General features: G+C 44.8%; 1 protein-coding gene across 1 annotated transcript in view; it reads right to left on the bottom strand.

Annotated features, from left to right (window-relative positions):
• CUBN (cubilin) overlaps positions 1-24,737 on the bottom strand; it is a 212,734-nt gene that overhangs the window by 94,455 nt on the left and 93,542 nt on the right. Inside the window, exons 29-31 of the mRNA XM_027820946.3 lie at positions 23,607-23,788; positions 9,080-9,254; positions 5,630-5,811 (exon numbers count right to left, since the gene is read on the bottom strand). Of these exons, the coding sequence (XP_027676747.3) occupies positions 5,630-5,811; positions 9,080-9,254; positions 23,607-23,788 (539 nt within the window). The remainder of the gene's footprint in view (positions 1-5,629; positions 5,812-9,079; positions 9,255-23,606; positions 23,789-24,737) is intronic.

Here is a 24,737-nt window from a genome sequence, read left to right on the forward strand (position 1 = left end):
TAGCTGGTAAAGAGGGCCATGATAACCTTCCATTAAACCTTTTCTTATTTTCTGGCTTCCAGACAGAGTCCAACCCTTAATATACAATATGAAATGTTGAATGATTCTTTCTCCGCACCTGTGTTCTGTACATTTCTCTACTTAAATCAAGCTGCACGGAGTTCAAAACTGTAGAATGTTAATAGAAACAATGACTAACCAAGTGACCTGGAGCAATTAAGTCACCTCCCATCTCTAGACAGTAGCAATTAGATTTTATCGACCACTAGAGTTGAGGCCAGCTATTACATTCCCACACTGGAGAGAGAGGGCCAAAACTTCAGTTAGCTTCAATCAGCATAGTTTTTGGCTTCACTGGGGTTATGCTGATTTATAATAGCTAAGGATCTGGCCCCTAAATGTAGACTATTACTAGGCTGCTACAATTAAGCTCTCCCACGAGGGGAGATTTTTATAGATAAGTAAAGTAAGAGACTAATATTTTGTCCCAGTGGCTCATTAGAATAAAGAGGACTCTCTGCTGATAATGTCATCAAAGGAATAGAAAGTCGTATATGTGTTTCCTAAATCAATTATATTTACTGCTTGCAGAGGGCTTTCTTGAAGATAGTAATGTCCCCTTCTTCAGAAACCTAGCAATGAATTCTGTTCCTCACACCTTGTTAAAATTCTGATCCAAGTATTAACCCAACATAAATAATACTGAGATATCTATTTCTATGAATTGTGATACAGGAGGGCCAGGGAGCAGTGGGAAAGTGCTAGAGGGAAAATATATAAGCTCAAGGCTAATTAAGGCATGGTTCCCTGTAGACTAGGGAAGGTGGCTGCAGGTTAATTGGATCACCTGCAGTCAATCAAGGCCCTGTTAGGAACCTAATAAACCCTTCTGCTTCAGGCAGACAGAGAAGGAGGGGGAAGGAGAGAGGACTGGGGCTGTGTTGAGAGATTTGGAAGACCTGAGTACTAAAGTAAGGGAGACCCTGCCCCAGCAGGACAGGGAGACTCCTTTCCCCCCAGCATCTAAGGACTGAGGGAAACCCCACCTAAGGGGGATGAGGGTAAGAAACCCGCAGGGGTTGAGAGGGGCTGGGACTCAGAGTGAGGAGCAAACCCAGACCCCACCCCAGCTTCCCTCCTCTACCACCTTTCTGGGCGGGTAGCGGGGCCCTTGGCACCCAAGAGCAGGGGCAAGGGGTAGCATCTTAGCTCCCCACCAAAGAAAAGCGCAGGACCCACCAGACTAACATTGGCCATCTTGTCACAGAAGTTACAGGAACTAAAGATTCAGCAGCAGCAGCAGCAAATCTGTATTTTCTGACAACACTATTATTTATTACCTTTAACTGTTTTGTAAGGCACATTTTGATACTGAGGATGGAATGGAACGTAAACCACAGTTTTAAGACACTATGTCATGTAATGCTTGAGTTCCACCATCACTTTTGGAAGTTAACCGGTAAATATACGAGAACGGAGATCCCTAATGCATCTTGCTAGCTGCAGTAGTAAAGGAAGATTATTCATCATTATTTTAATCAAATCCAAATCTCCTTTCACGTTGGGCAGAGTAGTGCTGTGCTTCTCTTTTCCTCTATACATAATAAGCATGACTAAATGATTCATTGCCTTCTTGTTGCAATTAGAGTGGCCATGACATTTGTAAAAGCACATGAGAGAGAGAGAGAGAGAGTTCAGTCTTTGTAGCCACATTTTTAAAATCTCACTTCTGGCTACTTTCCCTCTGAAAGTCCACTTTTCCATCACCTGGAATTGTTTGAAAATACATCACCATTGCATGTCTCTGAAGATGACATTTCCTTATTACTGTTTACTGCTTTTTACACTGGCACAGGGGAAAAATCTAATTTATTTAATACAAGCCTCTGCAGAGAAGAGACTATTTCTCCCCACCCTTTAAAGTTCCTCTCACTTCAAGCATAGTTTTCTGAGCTATGCCTTACTATTCTCTTCAGATACTTGCAACAGTTTTTGGCTTACGATCATACTGTAGCTTCACATTTCATGCCTGTTAAACAAGAGGTTGTAATATGCAGGAATTATCGCATCCTTTGTTGTTTTATTTCTGTTTTCCTTTCAAAAAAACAAATAACTGAGTTAATTGCAAAACAGAGTCCCCAGATATAAGCACTGGTGCAAGGTGAAGAGATCTGAATTGATTATTCATTATTTGCATTACAGTAGCACCTAAAAGCCCTTAACCAAGGTAGGGGCCCCATTGTGCTAGGAGCTGTACGTATACATAGTAAAATACAGTCTCCTGCCCCAGGATCTTACTGTCTAAGTTAAACAAGAAGGAGGAAAGGGTGGAGAAAGGAAGTATTATTATCCTCATTTTGCAGATGGGGAACTGAAGCACAAGCAAGGAAAGCAACTGGGCAAAGTACACACATGAAGTTTGTGGGAGACCAGAAAATGGCATGCGGCTCTCCAGAGTCATAGTGAGTCCTTAACAACCAGGCATCCCTCCTCCCTCACAAAGCAATTGTGCAATTGAAAACCTTGCATGAAAAGATGCCCTGTGATGTGTTACAAATGGTGCTTCAGTTACACATGCTGTCTCAGATCATGTGGCAGGGACTTCTGGTGGGTCTAGGTGGGTGGGGATGAAGGAAAGATGTTAGTACTGTAAAGGGTGGAGGACAGTCCCCAGAGGAATACACAAAGCAAATTAAACACATAAAGATAAGTTCTAGAAAAGGGTGGAAATCGGTATATTACTCATACAGAGCATTCTTTCCTATGGAAAGGACATGGAAAAAAACAAAAAACCCAACCCACCAGTTTCCTTAGCTGCCTATATTTTCCATCGATGTTGCTTTGAAATGTAATTACTAAATGAAATTCACAGTCACATATCCACTTAGAGATCTCACAAGCAGCTTCTACTCCCTCCCCTTTGGCTTCCATTACCATACAATGCATGTAACTCCATGGGAGGAAATGCGTGCTAATCACTTCCAGTTGTTAAAGGCAAAGGACTCCCAGCTTACTGGCATGGCAGACAGGAAAAGAAATCCGATCTCTTCATTCCTTGTCTTGCCGGACACCAAATTAGCACTGAAAAGCCAACCCCAAACTTGTCTCAGTCAAAACTCTGATTTTTCTTTTGGTTTCAAAATAACACCCCCCCCCCCCCTTCCATACTAAAATAACTTTTGGTTTAACTCACAACCGGAAGCTACAGTTCACTAATACTTCAGGATTTAAATATCTCTTCCTGAACAAAGAAAGGTGGATTTTTCACATTACTGTACAGAAGGCATATTTGTATGGACAGCAAAAATACAAAAACAAAATGGTGGATGCTTTTATGGCAATAAAATAAAATAGTTTCCTCTGCAGGGCAAGGTCCTCCTACTCTTATTCATGTGAGGCGTCCTACTGAAGTCAGTGCAACCATTCACATGAATAAGAGCTGCTGAACTGGACTCTTGATTATGTCCACATAAATAATTAAAGACCGAGTTTTTCCCTTAGACCCAGAGAGGCGATGGGAGTCATGCTTGCATATCTAAGGGCAACACTGAGCCTTAAGGCCCTGATCCAGCAGACATTTACGCACAAGTTGCTGCTGACATCAATGGAATTACTCATATGCGTAAATCTAAATGTGTGCTTATATAATTTGCAGGATTTGGTCCTAAATTTTGAATTATTTTGTTTAATCCACACGTTTTGGTTTTGTATTTTTTTGGCAACATTACCATTTCAGATGTCCCATGGGCTGCCATGTTATCTTACCTTCCACACCTTTGCAATGTCACAAAAAAGCCAGATATTTCTCTAATACATTTTCCCCACCAAGAGTATCACAGTTACATTGAAATGTCTTAACTGAAAACTATAACCGTGTTTCATATTGCCTTGTCTTAGCCTATGCCATAGAGCTGTGAAAAGTGAACAACCATTGGACAAAGATGCTTTGTTAAAAAGAAATCTATGATTCAGTTCAACAGAAATCAGGACTTTTCTTTTAACTGGTTTGGCACAAAAAGTCTTAGCAAGTAATTCTGTTAATAGTGATGCCCTGTTTTCAAAAGACCCTCTGTTCCTGTCTGCTTGAATTCACTGTGAATGAAGGTTTATCTAGGAGAGAGAGGCTGAATTTTGGTTTAGGTGGTCCACTATGTTTTATCTGTACTGTAGAGAGTCACACAGATCACACATTCCTTTCTACTGAGTGAAGTGGAATCTGACATCACAGGTCAGAATTCCATGTCTCTATTCTCATGAGGCTTATAGTGCCAGACTTGCAGTGCTCTTCATTTTCACACACTGATTGAGCTGCAGCCTGAATTTCTGGGAGATTAAAAGAGCTCAAAAACCAGTAGCAATGTGAAGCTTTAAGAGGGCAGGCTCTCTAATTAAGCAGTTAAACAGCCAGCCAAGGATCACTTCAATGTGGTGGACTGTGATGGGGTGTACCATGAGAAGGTAAATTAGGCCCAATTAACCTATAGGTTGCACTGGGAGGAAAGCCAGGGAGGACTGAGACCTAACTGCTGACAGCTCCCAGCTGAGAAGGAACAAGCAAGGCAAGTATAAAACCAGGTAGCTGGCAACAGAAGGGGGCTGTAGAGGAGTAGTCTACAGTCACTCCCTGTGAAGAGGGAGCTTGGGCTGGAAAACTCAGAGAGCTATGGGGAGCCAAGAGGTAGAACTGCCAAGCTGGAAGTAGTCCAGGGGAAGAGCAACATGGTCTGGGAGTGAGCAGGCCACTGTTGCTAGAGATAGGGTCCCTGGACTGGAACCTGGAGTAGAGAGCAGGCTTGGATTCCCCTCCCAGCCGCTGGAGGAGTGGTACGGTCAGAGCAGTGAAGGGAAGACTGCCATTTTGTACAATGGGACTTTGATACCCTGGAAGAGGGAAACATGTATAGTGACCTGGCTGGAGGCCCAAGTCACGAAGAGGGAATATCCTGAGTTGCAAAAGGTGTGAGAGGACAACAGGAGAGATGCTGCCGGAGGAGGGTACAATGGCTGGCCAGAGCTAATCCCTAGAGTTGCCAGGAGGAGGTGTCCACTAGTGGTGAGTGAATCCCATGACATGGGCACATAAAAATAATAATCAAGCCAGAATTATTTTTGCTCATGGAGACATCTCTCTACAACTCTGTAACAAATTCTATCTGATCATGCCATTATATGGGTGACCAATGTGTCTCAGAGTATGCAATGAGCTTATGTCATAGCCTACCCCATGAAAGGGCAAATCTTAGTCACATTCCTGTCTGTGCAGGGAATGCTCACTCCATGCACTTGTGGGGCACACACAGCCCCTAAGGATGTGGGGGAGGATGCAGCACCATGATACAGATGCCATGTCTCTCTAAAGGTGCTCTGGGATGCCAGGGAAGCATGTTCCATGTGTAATTGGTAGCTTATGGGAGAATGCCATCACTGGTGGAGCAAAGAGAGCTGTGTCACAGATTTAATATAGTTTTAAATTTGAGGGTTAGCTCTTAAATGAATAAATGCAGAACATAATTGCATGGCAAATATCCTGAAACCAACTGCAGCCTAGATTGTATAGTAAATTTCCTCTTTTGCAAACGTTTCCCCAAGACTTGTTAAGGAAACTTTTGAAACATCCATTGTTACTTACAGCGACATTGTTGTAGTCACATGATTGGCGAAGTCCAATGTCAAAATCCGTGAAGTTCAGTAAAACACGGTGGCCGTGGTCAACTTGGATAACCCAAGCACAATCAGTGTTGTCATTGTAAGGTTGAGGGTAGTTTGGAGAATGGATTTCACCACTGGAAGCTTGGAAAACTCCTCCACAACCTGGAAAGGGAGTAATCAACATTTATCAAAAAAAACCCTCATTTATCCTTAGCAGGAATTTAGCTGACTTTTCACCTTAACAGTTAAATTCCTTGAGTTTCTTATTTTTCTGTTAAGGATTCAGGAATCACTAAATTGCATCTGACCAATACTTCATCTGGCCCAGTATCCTGTTTCAGCCATCTGGCACTGGTCTGGTCAAAGTAGAAAGTGTAAAACTTTCATAATGGACAACTATACAACACTTGTACCTATGAGGGAAATCCAATAGTTGGATTTGGATCAAAGATTAGAAGTAATTTAAGTAGGGGGTGAGAAAAGCATTTCTGAAAACATAAGAACAACCTTGAGTCTCATCTCTCCTCCATAGATAGGATTTTATAGGGACAGTCCCGATATTTGGGACATGTAAGGCGAGGTGGTGGCCTTGGGGAGAATATGGGGTAGGTGGGAGGGTGAGGTGAGAAGAGGGGTTGGGGGGAATTTTGCACGTGCGGCGGCCAGAGAAAGAGGTGACTTTCCCCAGCTCCAGGGCTGCAGCTGCCGGGGAGAGATGGCCCTCCTTCCCAGCCCCAGCTTCGGGGCTGCTGTGGTGGGGGAGAGAGGGCACATTCATCGATTTAGAAAGGTAAGACTACTGATATTAAAATATGAGTTCTGTGCTACGTGCACCTGATGAAGTGGGTATTCACCCACGAAAGCTTATGCTCCACTACATCTGTTAGTCTATAAGGTGCCACGGGACTCTTTGCCACTTTTACAGATCCAGACTAACACGGCTACCCCTCTGATGCTTTTATTTGTAGAACAAAAAAGTTAATTTCTTTTATATAGCACTTTTATCTAAAGTGCTTTCACTAGCTAGCTAATGGTACAAACAACATTAGGAAAGATCATTAAGTGGTCTGTCAAGACCCTCAGCAATTTTCGAGTGGTCCACGAAAAAAAAAGTTTAAGAACCACTGGTCTACACTATGGCAGCACAGCTGCAGCAGCTGTACTGCAGACATGGCCTTAGACAGGATGAAAGTGGGACACAGGCCTTGCTTTGACTCTCTGCATAGACGCAAATTTCGCCCAAACATTTTGATGACGTCTAAATAAGCTTTCACTTTGATGGTGTTTGTGCCCTCATGAGCAGACTTAGATGCAGTTTTCTTCATGTCAGCATTCATGGAAAGCAAATCTCAGACCCTTATCTCCCAAGCCAAGATTAATTTAAGGAAATTTGTTTTGGGTGGAGGCAGCAGTACTGTAGTTCATTCCAGTCTCATTATCCAATCTAGTAACAGAAACAATCCTAAATAACTTTGTGGGCAGTCACAGAGCTTGAATTGTGAATACAGAGTACTTGCAGTGACTATTTGACAGGTGATCCATCTGCTGAAGTTTGTTTGCATAAATTATATTTACACAAGACCGAAGAACTAATACATTTGTAAAAATGGTTCTTTAAATCTGAGAAGGAAAACAATCTAATAGAATCAAGTCAGCTCAGCTCCTGGGTCCCAGCCTGCAGAAAAGAACTGGAGGGTGCCATGCACATCCTTGAGGCAGTAGCCCCCTTGCAATTATGTGGGTGCTCCATGAATGCATTTTGATTTCTTCCTTTTCCAGTAATTCACCCAGAGCAGGACACCACACAGAACCAGGGGTATGCCAAGTCTAACAATGTGAATCTATGTAGGAGGCTAGGGAAGGGAAATTTTATATTTCACAGAATAATCCAGATATATCTGAACAACAACTACAGGGCCCATTCTATGATGGACACATGGGAGATATATGAACTGAAACCTAAAACTTGGGTGTCTAAAGTTCGGTACTTAAATACCCATTTCAGCATCTAAATACTGCAAGCGAGCTGGCTTTCAGAAGCCCTGTGCACCCACATGGACTTCACACTATTGGGGAAGCATCTCTGGATTTAGGTACCTAATTTTAGGCATCCAAGTTTGAAAACTTTGGTCTTCACTTTTATTACCGAGGCCGAGCATATTAGCCAGGCATTTTTCATTTCAAAGGGTACAGAATGTAGCTAAGCTTGTCATGACTGTGTGAGGGGAAGGGGGCTCTGGAGCCCATACAATGGGATGCAGAGGTTGGCATAGCAGGCCAACAGTCATCAGTTTATTACTGAATAGTCAAGTACTTAAGTGCACAATAACCCCATGACTTATTGGATTGCCAGTCACTTCCAGAACCTCCTTTCTGAAAGTGTCAGTTGCAGCAAAGCCATATACAGAAATCATGTACTTTGTGAAAGGAAATATGCAAAAAGGAGAGAGTTCTTTTTTTATGGTTTGGATTCTTTTTTTAGGGCTCTAGTCCCTTTCCAGTTTCCTTCATTTGTATGTTGCAGTCTAAAGGGCAATACACAGAGGAAAAACAAATGGAGAGGGACAAGCAGAGCTGCCAGTGACTTTTGCAAAATATAGGATTTAAGTTTAACAACAAAGTCATTTTGAAACTGTTGTTGGTTTTTTTTCATTTCCTGCAATTCAGCTGCAATTCAGTGTTCCCAAATACTTTCTGGTAAATCAGAGGGTCCAACAATTTTTTGCAAAATTGGTGCTGGCAACCAGCATCTAAATATATGCCTGTAAATAATCCTCCAACATGCTTTTCAACATTCTGAATGTAGGGCCTTTAAAAAAGATTTTCTGTACTGTTTGGAAAAGCACTGTCGTGTATTTCAGTGTCCCCTATGACATTTGCCTGCTGTCATTTGAAAGCCTCTTGTTTCACTGATTACCGGTGAGGCTTTGAACAAATAATTGCATGAGGGATGGGTGAACCCTACAGAGTTAAGGTTTTACTAATCACTCCAAATATTTCTGGAGTTCACAAGGTTCTCAAAACTAGTTTGAGTTCTCAGATCTTTCTTCACTTTGTAATTTAAAACCAAAAGAGCCACTGAATTTAAAAAAAAAAAAACCAAAACCATTTTTGTCTAGCTATACGGGAGCCTTTCAGATTAGTTATGGATAGAAGAATCCCACACAAGACCACGCTGCAGCAAGTGCTTATACTACATACAGCTTATTTACTGCATTTATTTTCCCATTAGAATTTGTCTTTCTTCCCCTATCCACTTTTCACAGTTTCTCCTAAATGAAATGCAAATCCAGTAACGTTTTGGTTCAAGTCAAATTTTCAAACCTGCAATATACGAAATGGTTAAAAATGAATGCAAAACAAGTTCACTCATCCCCACTTCTTACTGGACTTTGTCAGTTTTCATCAGCAATGGTCCCCACAAACTCACCTCCTGGTGTTTCTTGCCAAGTGGCATTGAACCCCCTCCCATTCCTATTTCTATCTGTCTTGAATCGGATTGCCATAGCATTGCCAGTGCTAGAGACTCTGAGGGGGTTCTGTGCTGGTCTTGAAACACACAGTTGGGCCAACCTAGGAGACAGAAAATCAGGTCCACCATAGATCTGGAAATAGAAGAAAAATTGGAGGTAAAAGTCTTTTAAAGAGACAGTTCGCCATAACAGAGTAAATCACAATCAACGGTGCAGATGGCTTTCCTTACTACGTGCAGTATTTGGGAAATATTATATTATGAACATTCAAAATTAACTCAAACCCAAGGCCCTAAAATTATTGACCATGACTTCAAATGTTAAAAAACACACTCACTGCTGCAGTATGCTCAAACCGATCAGCCATGAAAAAGATAACATTTCAGAACTACCCATATTCAGTGTGTTTATAATGTGAACAGAAGTTGTTCAAAGGATATCAAGGAGTGATAGCCAAAACCAACAGGGTTATTCACACATTGACCTCACAACTGGGTTCTCTTCTCCTGCATGGTCAATGTACCATCCTCTGAAAATTCATCTGATGTCTGTCAGAGGCACTAAAACCTTGAGCCACCGTCTGTGAGTGAGTTCAAGATTTTAGATGAACTTTCACATGGTCCATGCATTAAGTAAGAGTCTTCTTCTGGAACTTAAGCCCTCTTTCCCCTCCACACCATCCCCTCCAAACTATATCTATATACAATTAGAACATTGTTTTTGTGAGGACATAAACATGTGCTTTTCTTGTTCTTGTGGATACAGCCTGTATCTCTTCCCTGAAGCGTATGCTGATTAGTTGTCCTCATTCGGGGTGTTTGGACTGACTTCTTAGTTTTAGGCCAGATTCTGCCATCTTTGCTCAGGTTGATGGTACCTCACTCTGTAATTCCATTGACTTAATTGGCTGAATCAAAGCTACTGGGCCTTGATCAAGGAAGTAAGATGAAGTCTTTCTAAAACTCTTTAGAGACAAAGGTATTCCTGGTACTGTTAAAAATTCTCATCTCCACAGAATGCAAAAAACAGGCATTTGGGTGTTATTGCTTCTTATTTAACAGAGTTAATCTCACCAAAATCTATCTGTCATGATTCTCAGATAGTATCGTACTGGAAGGCCATCAAGCCCACCACCATTACCACCACCACCGTTCCACACTTTAACAAATGATTCTTGAATTGTGTAGTCAGAATAGAGTGGAACTATGTAATTCTTCTTCAAATTCTCCAAAGTTTGGATCTGGGGTTTGGTTTGGGCCTATTTGTAATTGGTGGGCCAGACTTGCCCTCCCTTCATTAGCATGGCTTCTTGCAGCTGCAGGAAGGGCAGATGCTGGGTAAAATTTTCTAAGCCCCACTGAAAGTCCCCCACTTAAGCCCCACTGAAAGTCAGTTGGACGTAGATGCCTAAGTCACTTACATGCTTTTTAAAAATTTACCCTCTGTTTTGGCTCTCTGCCCTCCATCAGGAGCTGTACCAGAGGAGGACAGCTTAAAAATCCACCAGCACTCAATAGGGGCCCAAGGGTGGAGGCTGCTGAAAGGATATACCAGATTACTGTTGTCAGGAGCACAACAGGCTCTCAGCATGGTTGCTAGGCAATCCAGCAGGCCCAGCTGGGCACTATGACCCTTCTCCAAATGGGTGCTTCCTGACTGGGCAGAGGAGCCTGCGGCCTGCTACCTGAGTTTTGCAGAAGCATCGCAGCAGCTGCTCAATGAGTATCATGACTGCAGTTGCATTTGCCCTGCTCCTGCTTCCAGTCCTTGTTCCTGTCCCTCTCTGGCCTGGCTCAAGTCCTTGCTCCAGTCTTGTTCCAGTCCAACCTTGACTCCTAATCTAATCTTTGACTCCCTGCCTACTCCTGATCCTGACTCTGGTTCTGACCTTTGGCTTGGCTTCTCAACCCTAACTTCAGCTTTACCCCCGGCCTGGTAAACTCCTAAATCTACATTTGCCACTACTCCAAACTGCCACCCCAACTAGGGTTGCCACTTTTCTAATGGCTGGTAACCTGATCTCTGGGGCCCCACCCCTGCTTTGCCTCTTCCTGTTGAGGCTCTGCTCCTGCTCCACCTCTTCCCCGACCCCCCAAGGCTCTGCCCCTTAGCTCGCTCCTCTCCCTACTACTGCCATAAGGTTGCCATCTCTGAGGTACATCTGCCCACACATCCTAGGGGTAATAAGCACAGTTTGCATACACATGTGGGATCTGCATTTACAGACACGCATTTGAACTTCTCTATTTTTACACACGCACATGCGTGCACATACACACGCAGTGGGAGGTTTGCTTCATCAGCACACCCATTCTGGGGAGCAGGGGAAGGGTGCTCCCACTTTTGCACATACAGCTGGGATGAAAGGGAGGATTCCTCCCTACATTTACATGGATGCCCAGACTGGGAGAGGGACTCCCCTCATTTGCACTAGTACCTAAGAAGAAGATCCCACTCATTTGCAAACACAGTGGGAGTACGTAAGGAAGTGAAACAGATGCTCCCCTTTTTTGCAGCACACCCACCCAAGAGAGAAGAAGAGGGGAGCACACACACACATTTGTTCCACACCTGCCCAGTTCCCACGCCCCCCCAAACTTCAGTCTGAGAAACTTTCAGAACTTTCTCCAGTTGGGTGGTTGGGAGTGGACGGAGAAGGGAGGGCTGCAGGCTGTGATTGGCTGGGCTCTCTACCCGTCCTCACAAGGGTGGTGATCATTCGCTGGTAAACATCTCTCAGTGAGTTAAATTCAAATTGGCGGCGAGTGGTTTCCACGGATGAGAAAAAAAACAAACAAACCGGACATCAGGCCTTGTCAAATGGTACCTGGACCCACAAGCTGAAACCCAGACTGTCCGGGTGAAAACTGGACAGATGGCAACCCGAACCCCAATCACCAGACAAGGTCCTGCTCCACCCACTAAATAAGTACTATTCACACCCCTGCAGTTTACAACAATTTCCCCAATTGTTCAACAAATGTCTGTGCCCATTCTCAACCAGTGCCAATTCAATCTGTAGTTGCTCTGGCCCCTAACGCTACATTAGAAGATGATAAATTGTAGCAACAAACTCCAGCAGGCTTTCTACCATCAAGGCCCTGTGCTTAGAATTCTGGTAAGAGACACAAGTAGAAACCCAGGCTGAATCTGTGCCAGTGTTTTAATAATCTGGTGAACTTCAAAAGGTTCAGAAAAGCCCTGTGAATTCACCTTCAGGTTTTGGGATGGGAATACCACAAGAACCAACTTTCCATGTGCCATTGCCACTTCTGGTCTCTTCTGAAAATAGTTGCAGACAGCAGCAAATACAATCTGTTAACAAACTCCCTCTGACATTTTGAGCCTTGGAAATGGTTCATGTGCTGTCTAAGCTCAAGGCCAAAGTTCAACTCAAGTCTTTTAGAATCCTGAACCAATGCCTCCACCCCCTAAACGCCAGGGCTAAATGCAAGGCTGCTCTACATATTTTGCTTCATTGTGCCCTATCACAATGGGATGCCCCACCCAGCCCTGCTCTGAGGGACATGGGCGGGGCGGGGGGGGGGGCAGGCGCGGGGAGACAACAACTTGGCCTTTTGCCAGTGAAAACATTCAGTAGAAAGGACAAAGCAGCACCTCCTACTCTGCACCTTCAGTCCCTCTAGGGAGTAACAAATAGGTTTTTAACTATTACAGACTCTACAGAACATCAAGAGGTTTCTGTCTTTGTTTTTAGTGGCTGATTTCACAAGCCTAATTGTCTGAATGTTTGTTTTAATTTTGGATGGGAGCACATTTTTGGCTTCTGGAGAGAAGCAGCATGATTTGAATCTATAATGGCTCCTCTGTCACCAATTATCTAAAGACATTCTTGAGAAATCAGAATGAATGAAATTGCTGTTCAAATGCGGGCTTCATAATGAAGCAGCAACAGTCCTGGGAAGAAGCATGTGTCTGTGCTTGAAGCTCCTTTTCAGCAGTGAAACCTCACTACGCGGATGTCTGAGGGGGCTAACAACTCCTGCAACTGTCAGAACAAAGTCTGTTCACAACATGATCCGTTTTTCTCTTGCTTGTGATCCCGCCCCGGACTCAGAGCTCTAGCACAGTGTGTAGCCACAAACGTATTCTAAATCAGTGGTTCTCAACCAGGGGTCCCCTGGGGTCCCCTGGGGGGGGGCTGCAAGCAGGTTTCAGGGGGTCCGTCAAGCAGGGCCAGCATCAGACTTACTGGGGTCCATGACAGAAAGCCGAAGCCACACTGCATGGGTCTGAAGCCCGAGGCCCTGAGCTCCACCACCTGGGGCTGAAGCCAAAGCCTAAGCAGCTTAGCTTCATGGGGCTCCCTGTAGCATGGGGCCCCAACAACTGCCCTGTTTGCTACCCCCTAATGCTGACCCTGGCTTTTATACGCAGAAAATCAGTTGTTGTGGCACGGGCGGGCTGTGATGTCCTACAGCATGCGGGGGGAGAAAGATAAATGGTTGAGAACCCCTGTTCTAAATCGTCTAAACCTGTCCGGTAACAATATTTGGCCAAAAAAACCCCAACCCCTAAATCACTGAAATCTAATGAAAATAATGCATATGTCTCTAAGATATTCTCAGGGAGGTCTACACTACAGCTTAAGTCGATCTAACTTGCATTGCTTAGAGGTGTGAAGAAGCTCTCCCCCCACAAAGTGATGCAAGTTTCGCACTGTACACACTGGCGCTATGTCAGTGGGAGACGCTCTCCCCCCACCAACAGAGCTTCCACTACTCACCAAGGTGGAGTAATTATGCGGACGGGAGAGCGCTCTCCCGTTGGCATAGTGCGTCTTCACCAGACATGCTACAGTGGCGCAGCTGCACAGATGTAGGGCTGTAATGTAGACTTGCCCGCAAAGTATTCCCACTTTCCTGGGGACAACTTCATGCTGTGGACCAAATTCAACCCTGACATAAAATCCCCTGATTTCTGTGGTGTTACACCCAGGGTTAAATGAATCTGGCCCATCTTGAAGAGTTATACTTATTGCTGAGTTTCAGAGTAGCAGCCATGTTAGTCTGTATTCACAAAAAGAAAAGGAGTACTTGTGGCACCTTAGAGACTAACACATTTATTTGATGAAGTGAGCTGTAGCTCACGAAAGCTTGTGCTCAATTAAATTACTTAGTCTCTAAGGTGCCACAAGTACTCCTTTTCTTTTTACTTATTGCTGAGACCATCAAACCAAAAAGGCGGAGGGAAGAAAAAGTTAGTGGAAACTGAATTTGTTGGTTTCTTTTATGTTATTGGCCTGTTTCATATTTGTCTTCTGTACAGTTTCAAAATCAAAAGGACTAGTCAGAGCCAAGCAATTGTTACTTTATTACAGTCAGGAGTGGATTTTCTTTTCTCCTTTGTGCCAGTTCAACTGATCAGATACTTTCAAAAGGGCTGCAGCAAAAACAAGCCAGAGTGTTTCCATGACAAAAAGCAATAAAATGTTACTTTTGGCTACAGAGGAGAAAACCAATAGTTACCACATGAATGTCTAAAACAAAAAAGGGGAGAAAGGATGGAAAGAATTCCAGGGTGTGGTTCATGCAGAACTACAGTATGTCTGAGCTGCAAAAACATAAATACAAAATAAAGTAATCTGAATAGAGCACTTGATTTAGAGATAACGTGTTTTTTTTTAATTGGGGTGCTGGGCATCTCAATAAAGCCGGTGGTTTTAGTCTGTTTTTATCTTTTGTTTCTGCCCTGTTAGCTCCATTTATTGTTACAATCAAGTCAGCATTCCCGAGTTATGAGCAACAGAAAGGCTGTTTTTATGTGGCCAGCTATTACCATGACACAGATTTCTGAGAATAAAACTGGTCCCTGTTTAGACTGACTGCTTGGTAAGAGGGGAAGAGGCTTTGATGGAGAGACAAAGTTATTTGTGACATTAAGATGTAATCAACCTGTTCTTTATTTTTAAGTAAAAGGAAAGGATACATTGGCAAATTCCTTTCATTTCCAATCCACAGTCCTATCTTGTTATGGCAGCACAAAATTCCCCTCTGAAGTTTACAAAATGCTAATGGATGATAAATAGGACATTAAATAACTAACAATGGAAACATAATTTTTCTGTGTATGTGTTTTCAAGGTTAGTTTTAAACACTTCCATTATTGCCCAACAGGGATTTCTTCAATTATTTTAAAATGTAAAAACACCCCCATCAAAAGCCAAGAAAATTCCCTGGCCAAGTGTCATTTTTGTTTTACTGTAGCACGTCAAGGAAATGACTTCCTTTCAAGACATGGTCCGTGCAGCATTTTAAAAGGCAACTGAACTCTGTTTCTTTGACAGAAGCCCTCACATCATGAGAAGTCTGAAGAACGATCACAGTGGCCAGTATTGACATGATGTGGGACCATTTCTGAAGCACTGGAGTGCAGTTTATTTTTTTCTAGAATGCATGTGTTGGAAATGCCTGATTTCAAAGGGGATTTCTAACAGCAAACGCAGTTTCTTGCACTCCGAAGAAGTGGCTTTTACATGGCAGAGGGGAGCTTTACTCTGCGGATGAGGCTTGGAGCTTTGTATGCTGTCAAGGTTCCTTCCCCACGCTGAACTCTAGGGTACAGATGTGGGGACCTGCATGAAAGACCCCCTAAGCTTATTCTTACCAGCTTAGGTTAAAAACTTCCCCAAGGTACAAACTTTGCCTTGGCCTTGAACAGTATGCCGCCACCACCAAGCGTTTTAAACAAAGAACAGGGAAAGAGATCACTTGGAGACGTCTTTCCCCAAAATATCCCCCAAGCCCTACTCCCCCTTTCCTGGGGAAGGCTTGATAATAATCCTCACCAACTGGTACAGGTGTACACAGACCCAAACCCTTGGATCTTAAGAACAATGAAAAATCAATCACGTTCTTAGAAGAAGAATTTTAATGATAGAAAAGGTAAAAGAATCACCTCTGTAAAATCAGGATGGTAAATACCTTACAGGGTAATCAGATTCAAAACATAGAGAATCCCTCTAGGCAAAACCTTAAGTTATAAAAAGACACAAAAACAGGAATATACATTCCCTCCAGCACAGCTTATTTTACAAGCCATTAAACAAAAGAAAATCTAATGCATTTTCTAGCTAGATTACTTACTAACTTAACAGGAGTTGGAAGGCTTGCATTTCTGATCTGTTCCCGGCAAAAGCATCACACAGACAGACAGAACCCTTTGTTCCACCCCCCCTCCAGATTTGAAAGTATCTTGTGCCCTCATTGGTCATTTTGGGTCAGGTGCCAGCGAGGTTACCGTAGCTTCTTAACCCTTTACAGGTGAAAGGGTTTTGCCTCTGGCCAGGAGGGATTTTATAGCACTGTATACAGAAAGGTGGTTACCCTTCCGTTTATATTTGTGACACATGCTTTGGCTAATATTTTGAAACTTGGGTGAACTACATTTAGGCTGTCTACACTATGAACTATGGGTGTGATTCCCCTGCTCGTGTACACATACTTGTGCTAGGTCTCATTGAGTTAGTGCAACTATAAATAGCAAATTCATTGGTGATCCCGCAAGGTCGAGGATGATCTCTTTCACAGGTGTTTATTTTTATGGGTCTTTTGGTGACTAGGCTTGTTGGCAGACATTGCAAGTGGTGTCGGAAGTCAGAGTTGGGCTGTGATCACTGCATGACAGTTGTCTGTCTTTTCTTTTCGGGCATTTTTCCAAAAAATGGACGTTTCCTTCTCTGACAATTCTTTGCCAGTTATCCCTGTCCTGGGCTACAGTCTCCCAGTGAGTGGTGTTGATGCCACATCTCTTCATGTTTATCTTTAGGATGTCTTTAAAGTGTTTCTTTTGGCCTCCCTGTTTCCTTTCTCCTTTGGTGAGTTGGGTGTATAGCAATTGTTTTGGTAAGTTTACATCAAGAATGTGCACACAGTGCCTGCTCCCCTCAGCTGGTGCTGGATAATCAGGACCTCAGCATTGAAGATGTTGGCCTCTGTGAGGACACTGACATTAGTGCAATGATCCTCCCACTTTATGTTGAGGATCTTCTGAAGAAAGTGCTGGTGCTGGCATTCCAGGTTGTTCAGATGTTTTCTGTAGGTCACACAAGTCTCACAGCCATAGAGAAGAGCTGTGATTACCACTGTTTTATAAACTAAAAGTCTAGTGTGTGTGTTCTGATGTTGTGATTGTTGAACATCCGGTCAAACAGTCTGCCAAAGGCAAGGCTGGCACAGCGGATTTTGTGCTGAATCTCGACATCTATGTCTGCTCTCTGTGAGAGATGGCTGCCAAGACAGGCAAAGTATTATACATTTTCCAGTTCTTCTCTGTCAATGTAGATCTTCCTTGCTGGGCCTGGTGATTGACCGGGAGCTGGCTGGTGGAGAATTTTTGTTTTGCCCATGTTCAGAGTTAGCCCTAGGCTTTTGTAAGCTTCAGAGAAGCAATTAAGGGCTGTTTGTAGATCCTCCTTTGAGTGTGCAACTATAGCACAATCATCTGCGTACTGGAGTTCAGTTATTGTTGCTGATATTACTTTAGTTCTGGCACAGAAACAAGAAAGGTTGAAGAGGTTGCCGTCAGTCTGATATTGGATGCCAATGCCCTGTCGTAGACAGTCTTGGATTAGGGTTTTCATAGCTGCTAGGAAAATGGAGAAAAGGGTGGGTGCCAGTACACAACCTTGTTTTACACCAGTTTGGATAACAAAGGGCTCAGAGGTAGAGGGTGCACAGGGTGGAGGCAGTCATCTAGTCAGAGAGGAATCTTACAATGGTGATAAATTTGCTTGGGCAGCCAAACTTTGACATGATTTTCCACAGAGCCTCACGGTTGACAGAGTTGAAGGCTTTGGCCAGATTCATAAAGGCCATATACAGCTTCTGGTGTTGTTCTTGACACTTTTTCTGGATCTGCCTGGCTGCAGAAATCATGTCGGTGGTGCCTCATGATGGTCTGAATCCACACTGGGACTCTGTAAGTTATTCCTCTGCAAGAGGGAGCAGGCGATTCAGTAAGATTCTAGCAAGAATCTTCCCAGTGATGGAGAGGAGAGAAATACCTCAATAGTTGCCACAGTCAGCCCTGTCTCCCTTTCTGAAAATGGCAAAGATGTATTATGCATTACGTAAGTCGGCGGGGATTTCTTCGGTGTGCCAGATTTTGAGGAGTAGCAAGTGAAGCTGGTTAATCAGTGTTTTTCCCCCCACTTTCAGTACTTCAGCGGGCATGCCACCAGAACCTGGTGCTTTATTGTTCTTCATTTGTTTAATTGCTTTGCAGACCTCCTCAGGTGTTGGTGGGTTGGCAAGTTTCCCAGACTGGGTGCTGAGGGATGGAGTTGATGGTGTCGTCAGTCACAGTCAATTCTCGATTTAGAAGCTTTTGCTAGTGCTCCTTCCAGCGCTCTTTGATGGATTCATCATCTTTAAGGGTTCTACCATCTTTGGATCTCAGTGGTGTGAGGCCACATGAGCTTGGTCTGTACAGGGTCTTTGTCTCAAGCTCCACATATCATGTCTGTCAGCGAATGCTTGGATTTCTTTTGCTTTGTCCTCCCACTATTTGTTTTTGATTTCTCGGATCCACCTTTAAACTTCAACTTTGAGCTGATGGAAAGAGCTCTGCTTCTGACTGGATGATGGGTGGTTTTGCCAGTCACAGATAGATTTTCTCTTCTGGCCCAAAACAGTTTGTGATCTCAATGTTGTTGTCATCAAACCAGTCCTGATGGTGGCAGGTATGATGGATTCCTCGCACACCTCATGGATGGTCTGTTTTAGGGCTTCCCGGTCTTCTTAGACACTTGTGTTGTCATTTGCAGGTGTTCATATGGTCAGTTTTTCACTGAGGAGTGTTCGGAAGTTTTCTTCGTGCACTGAGAGGATTGAAGTCTTTGGATGTTGTATTGCCATCTGTATGATTCGGGTTGCTTTCTATGTTTTGGTGAAATCCTGATAAACATGACTGACCTCACCAGGTGGTGGTCAGTCCACCAATCATTGGCTCCTCTAATGACATGGGTGATTTGAACATCTCTTAGATCCTGTTTTCTTACAATGACATAGTCTAGGAGGTGCAATTGTTTTGAAAGGGGGCAGGGCTGGCCTTATGGGTAGGCAACATGGGTGCTGTGGTTGGGAGGCACTATCAGTGCTTATTTTTTTCTGGAGCTTGCCAGGGCTGAGCTCCGGCACCTTTCAGCTTGGCAGTTCATAGGCCCAGCATCTCTGGACTGCAAGTCAGCAGCTGCCAGTCTCTGGCCACCCAGCTCTGAAGGCAGTGCTGCCAGCAGCAGTGCAGAAGTAGGGGTGGCAATACCATGCCATGCCACCCTTATTTCTGTGCTGCTGGTGGTGATGACATTGCCTTCAGAGCTGGGCACCTGACCAGCATCCACCGCTCTCCAGCTGCCGTGGTCAAGAGGTAAGGAGCAGGATGGGCCTGGGTTGCAAGTCTGCAGAAAGGAGTTTGGGGCAATGGGGGCTGAGTGGAAGGATGCCATTGCCCCCTCCTTCCTTCCCAGTGGTGCTACTCCATATGTTAGAATCTTGGCCAACTCTTGCATTAAAGTCCCCTGAGAGGATTATCTTATCTGTTTTTGGAATGGATGACAGAATATTATCAAGGTCAGTGTAGAAGGATTCTTTCTGTTCTTCATCAGCGTCAAGTGTTGGTGCATATGCACTGATAATGGTAGCAAATGACTTATTGACCAGTTGGATGTGGAGGGTCATAAGGCGCTCATTGATGCCAACAGAGAGTTCAGTCAGGCGATTGAATAGAAGGTTCTTGATTGCAAAGTCAACACCATGTATTGCCTACTGCTTGCTGGTTTAACTTTCCAGAAGAAAGTAACTGCCACCCTCTTCCCTCAAGTGGTCTTCATCTTCACATGTTGTTTCACTGAAATCAGCGATGTCAATGTTGTACCTCGAGAGTTCTTGGGCAATGACTGCTGTTCTGCATTTGGGTCTTTCACTTTTTGAGTCATCTAGTAGGGTACGGACAGTCCGAGTTGCAAGAAACGTTTTTGGTTTTTGACCACATTGGGAGTGAATGCAGTTAACCAGTCAGGTATGGTGGGATAGCTTATGTTTGGGGCACCTTTTCTAGCCCCTTCCCTGTATATGGGGTGAGCAGAGGGGTTCCTAAAAAGGTGTGCTCAGTCGTGACCACAGCTGCCAAAAATGCCCCCCATTCCAGTTCAGGGGCACATGACGACCATCTTGCAGTCACTGCCTGCGATTGGGTCTGTGACTAGGGACTCTTGGTGATCACTTCACTTATCCCTATTGCCACTCACCCATCACTACAGAACTTTTATGGGTGGAGGTGGGGAAAAAGTTCCTCCTGTGAGAGCAGCCTGTGGATGAGTAGTTTAATGCGGGGGAGCCATTGAGTGGTGATCCTGCTTCATCTGCCTGCTCTGCCACTGAGGTCTTATACTGGGTTGTGTTGTATTGGGCTACACTTTGCCTGGTACCTCACCTTCGACCTTACCCCCTTGGGTGACCCTACCAGGAGTACAGGGCTCCCGATGGCATTGCTCTTAGGGTCTTAAGTATACGCAAACTTCTCCACCACGTCAAGGTGGCAGCCCAAGGAGAAGAAGTAGCAATGTAAGCACAGTAGCACAGGTAGCAGCAGAGCCATGCTGAGTACATACCCACTGGTTTCAGATGGGTTTGTACTTGGCACTGCTCCACTTCCAATACCAGTAGTACCACAGCGAGGCTGCTATTTATATTTACACTAGCTCAACATTTTATTCTATTTTTTCCCCCACTTTCCAGCTAGGTAGCTAAATACGAATTCAGGCACCTGACTTGAGGCTCCTAAGTTTCAACATTTTTGCCTTTGTTTTTAAAAAAAAGGAACCACGCTGAACTGTGCTTTCTCCATGCGGAGTGCTGGTTTGAATGCATCACAAGTGACAACGGCTGGGATTTCAAGATTCTGGTAGGGTTTTGCAGAACTTTGGAGTGTGGTGCTCAGATACAGTAGGACCATTGTACCAGACCGCAGCAGAGAAAACGGCCAACTTACAACAGGCCCTGATCACAGTTAACCATTATCTTCTATTTCCACTGAACCAGGGTAATAATTTGGTTTGAACTTGTGTTTTCTAATCTGAAGAGCTAGAAAATAATAAATTTAGGGCTGGTCTACACGACACAGTTTACGTCAACCTAATTATGTCAGTGTCTACACTACAGCCTTCCTCCCCGATGGAAGTGCCCTACTACATCAACATAGTAACTCCACCTATACAAGAGGCATAAGCATGGGCGGCGGGTGAACCACAGGCTCTGGGAGGCTAGCCCCTGCCCCTTCTGCCCTTCCACCACAGGAGCCAAGAGCGCCAGGCGGGCGCTGCAGCCCCCCAGCCCCGGAGGGCTGGGTGAGTGGGCAGTACGAGCACTGGTTCCTGCAACCCAGAGATCCTGGCCGCAGGCCTTCCCCCATTAGCTCGAGCTCCCACCTGGGGCCCCAGCCACGGGTGAAGAGCTGCAGAGTGCCAGAAAGCAGGAGGGGGTCTGGGGGGTGGTGCATGGGCAGGGCTCTGCAAGGCTGTTTGGGGAGTGTCAGCCTCCCATGGCCTTTGATACCCATCACCCATGGGCATAAGCCTTATGTCGGTCTAGTAAGGGTGCCACAGTGTCTGTGTAGACCAGGTGTCGGCAACCTTCGGCACACAGCCCATCAGGGTAATCCACTGGCAGGCCACAAGACATTTTGTTTACATTGACCGTTCTCAGGCACGGACTCCCACAGCTCCCAGTGGTCGCAGTTCGCTGTTCCCAGCCCATGGAAGCTGTGGGAAGCGGCGCGGGCTGCAGGGATGTGCTGGCCACTGCTTCCCAGAGCTCCCATTGGCTGGGAACAGCGAACTGCGAGGAGCTGCGGGGGGCCATGCCTGTGGACTTTCAACGTGAACAAAATGTCTCATGGCCCGCCACCAGATTACCCTGATGGGCTGCGTGCCGAAGGTTGCCAACCCCTGATGTAGATGCTGCGTTCCTTACATATACTGTCTTGTCAATTTCACGGTGGAAGCCCTCACTCTCCTGGAGAGCTGCATGGCTGGACCCCACTCCCAGCCAGGATCTGGTGTGAGAAGCCCAGGGGTGCTTCCCCCTACTCTCAGCTGGAAGCCAGGGTGAGAAGCCATGGTGTCCATCTGCCTGCTCCCTGCGGGGAGCAGGGGAGCAAGAAGCTGGAGCAGCTGGACCCTAGCCCACCGTGAGCCCATGAGGCAGCCAGGCTCCTTCTCAGGACCTGCCAGCAGTCCTCAGAGACCGGGCTATCAGCTTTCCTCATTGTCCCTCTTAGGTGGGTGGAAGCACTCCTGGTGAGGACACGCACCACCAACCCAAGGAGGGTAGCAGGGACATGCACTGCCACAGTAATTACTGTGGTAACTGTAAGTCAACCTGATATAGGTCTACTGCGGTTTGTAGAGGAAACATACCCTTAGTGTAATACACAAAGCTCCACCCACTGTACACAAGGGAAGTGATGAAGCTGTGCGATGCTAAAGCTAATCTTTGGGTGCACAACAATCACGAGGGCATAAATCCTCCCCCCCCCCCCCGACCACCAGTAACTTGACAAACCCAGAGCTATGCTATGTTCATCGAATAACCATGAGTATGGCTTTTCTAGGCATTGTGAGGAACTGGTGTGTGCACCTGGGTGAGTGCACCAGGGATCAGTGCTGGAATATGACATATCAGCTACGAGACAGAAGAGCACTTGCCTCTGCTACTGAAGCTGAGTTAATGGAGCTACTCCCTTAAGCCCCAGTCCTGCAAAGACACTGAAGTCAATAGGACTAGTACCCACAGTGCATAAAGTTAAGCACGTGCACAAATCTTTGCAGGATTGGGACCTTAGTTTTCTCTCCAAGCACGGATGCATTGTTTTAGAATCAAGAATCCTGAATTCAATTGTGTTACATCTCTGTGTGTATGAATGTTAAACGACCAGGGTATTTGGCTATATGTAGCCAAGAGATGTTTCTTACTAGAGATTAACACACACATTTGTTCCAGAACAGGGGTTCCCCTTCACTACTGATTGGATGATCTATGAGAGTCATCTTCTTACTGTAGGGCTCTACAATGGGCCTTCACCTTAATTAGCTGCTTCCTTCCTATTACTCCATTATGTGGATTATCCTTTGGCATAAGGAAACTGTATACTTATGGTATAGTACTGCCCAGTTACATGCTTTATTTAAAGACTAAGAGGCCCTCAAGGCAGTGCTGCGTTTTACTATGTGCACGTACAGTGCCTCGCACAATAGGACCCTGTTCTTGACTGGGGCCTCTAGATTGACAGCCAAAGAAATAAACACCTTCTCTAGGGGTTTTTTGCCCTCCTCTGAAAACTCTGACATTGGCATAATCAAAGACAGCATATTGGAGGATATGGTAGTGCAGGTCTTGTTTCTGTGCTCCAGACAGAAACATGCATAACCAGCATACTATAGAGTGCTGCAACCAAAGCTCTTACCTCCAAAACATCATAGTTGCAGGCTGAGTGATATTCCATGTCGAGTTCCTGAACAGTGAGTTGAATGCTGCTCCCAGGTGCTGTATCAATGTACCAGACACATTCCTTATTGCTTGGGTACCGATTTGGGTAGCCAGGGCTATTGAAAGATCCTGATGCACCAGAGAGTTCTCCACCGCAACCTGTTGAAGTAGCAAAGCATGCCAGTCAATTGAGTACTATAGAAACAAAACCATCTGACAACTATGATTGGACATAAAAATAGATATCAGCACATTTTTAACATGCAAATACTGTACAATCATTTGGGCTGTGATCTCATAATGGCAAAAATTTGGGGAGAAATCACTGACTTATAATGACTAAAATGAAAATCCATTTGCAAGGATACCATTTGGTTGTGTAGTCACTGCCGTTTTGTCTTGGCTTTGTCTCTCTTATTTGAGAAAATGTGTGTGTTGTATGAGACCAACATGTTGGTGTCCGACTAACATGCTACCCCCACACAGCAATCCCCCTTCTTACTTACACACACATTTGAAAAATAGGTAGGTTTAAAGATATTTAACCAGATACACACTTACAGAGAAGTTGAAGAGAATCAAAGTAGCAGCTACATGGTTGCTAGTCAGTAGAAATGAGGGCATTCTCACAATTACCTTAGCTGCACTGGGGAAACTTGGGGAAAAGATTCCCAACAGAATCAGTGGGAGCCTTAGTATTCTTGTGGTCAGGCCCAATTTTATCATAATTTTTGTTTTTCTTTAGAGATGTGCTGAAACAATTGACAGAATGTTGAATCTGGGATACTTCAAAATCTGGGACCAGGTCGACAACCCCTGTCTAGCTGCTTGGTGCTGTTCAGGAAGTACATCAGCCAGAGGGTGATCCTAAGTAGAAAGCCGGGGATTCCAGGTGGGTTGGGGAATTGCCATGTAGTGTAAAGCTAGTTCTATGCCACTCACTCTGGGACACTCTGGTGTAGGGGCATTTCAAGCCAGGATAGGGAAAGACATGGGCAAATCATGGTATATGCCAATGATCCTGGGTCCGCAAAATGGCCCTATGGAGGCTGTTCCAGCTAGTGCAACTTAGAGCAGCCCTTTGGCTAGGAAAGTGTAAAAGCAGCTT

Source organism: Chelonia mydas, chromosome 2 (genome assembly GCF_015237465.2).
Source record: "Chelonia mydas isolate rCheMyd1 chromosome 2, rCheMyd1.pri.v2, whole genome shotgun sequence".
Classification (NCBI taxonomy): domain Eukaryota; kingdom Metazoa; phylum Chordata; order Testudines; family Cheloniidae; genus Chelonia; species Chelonia mydas.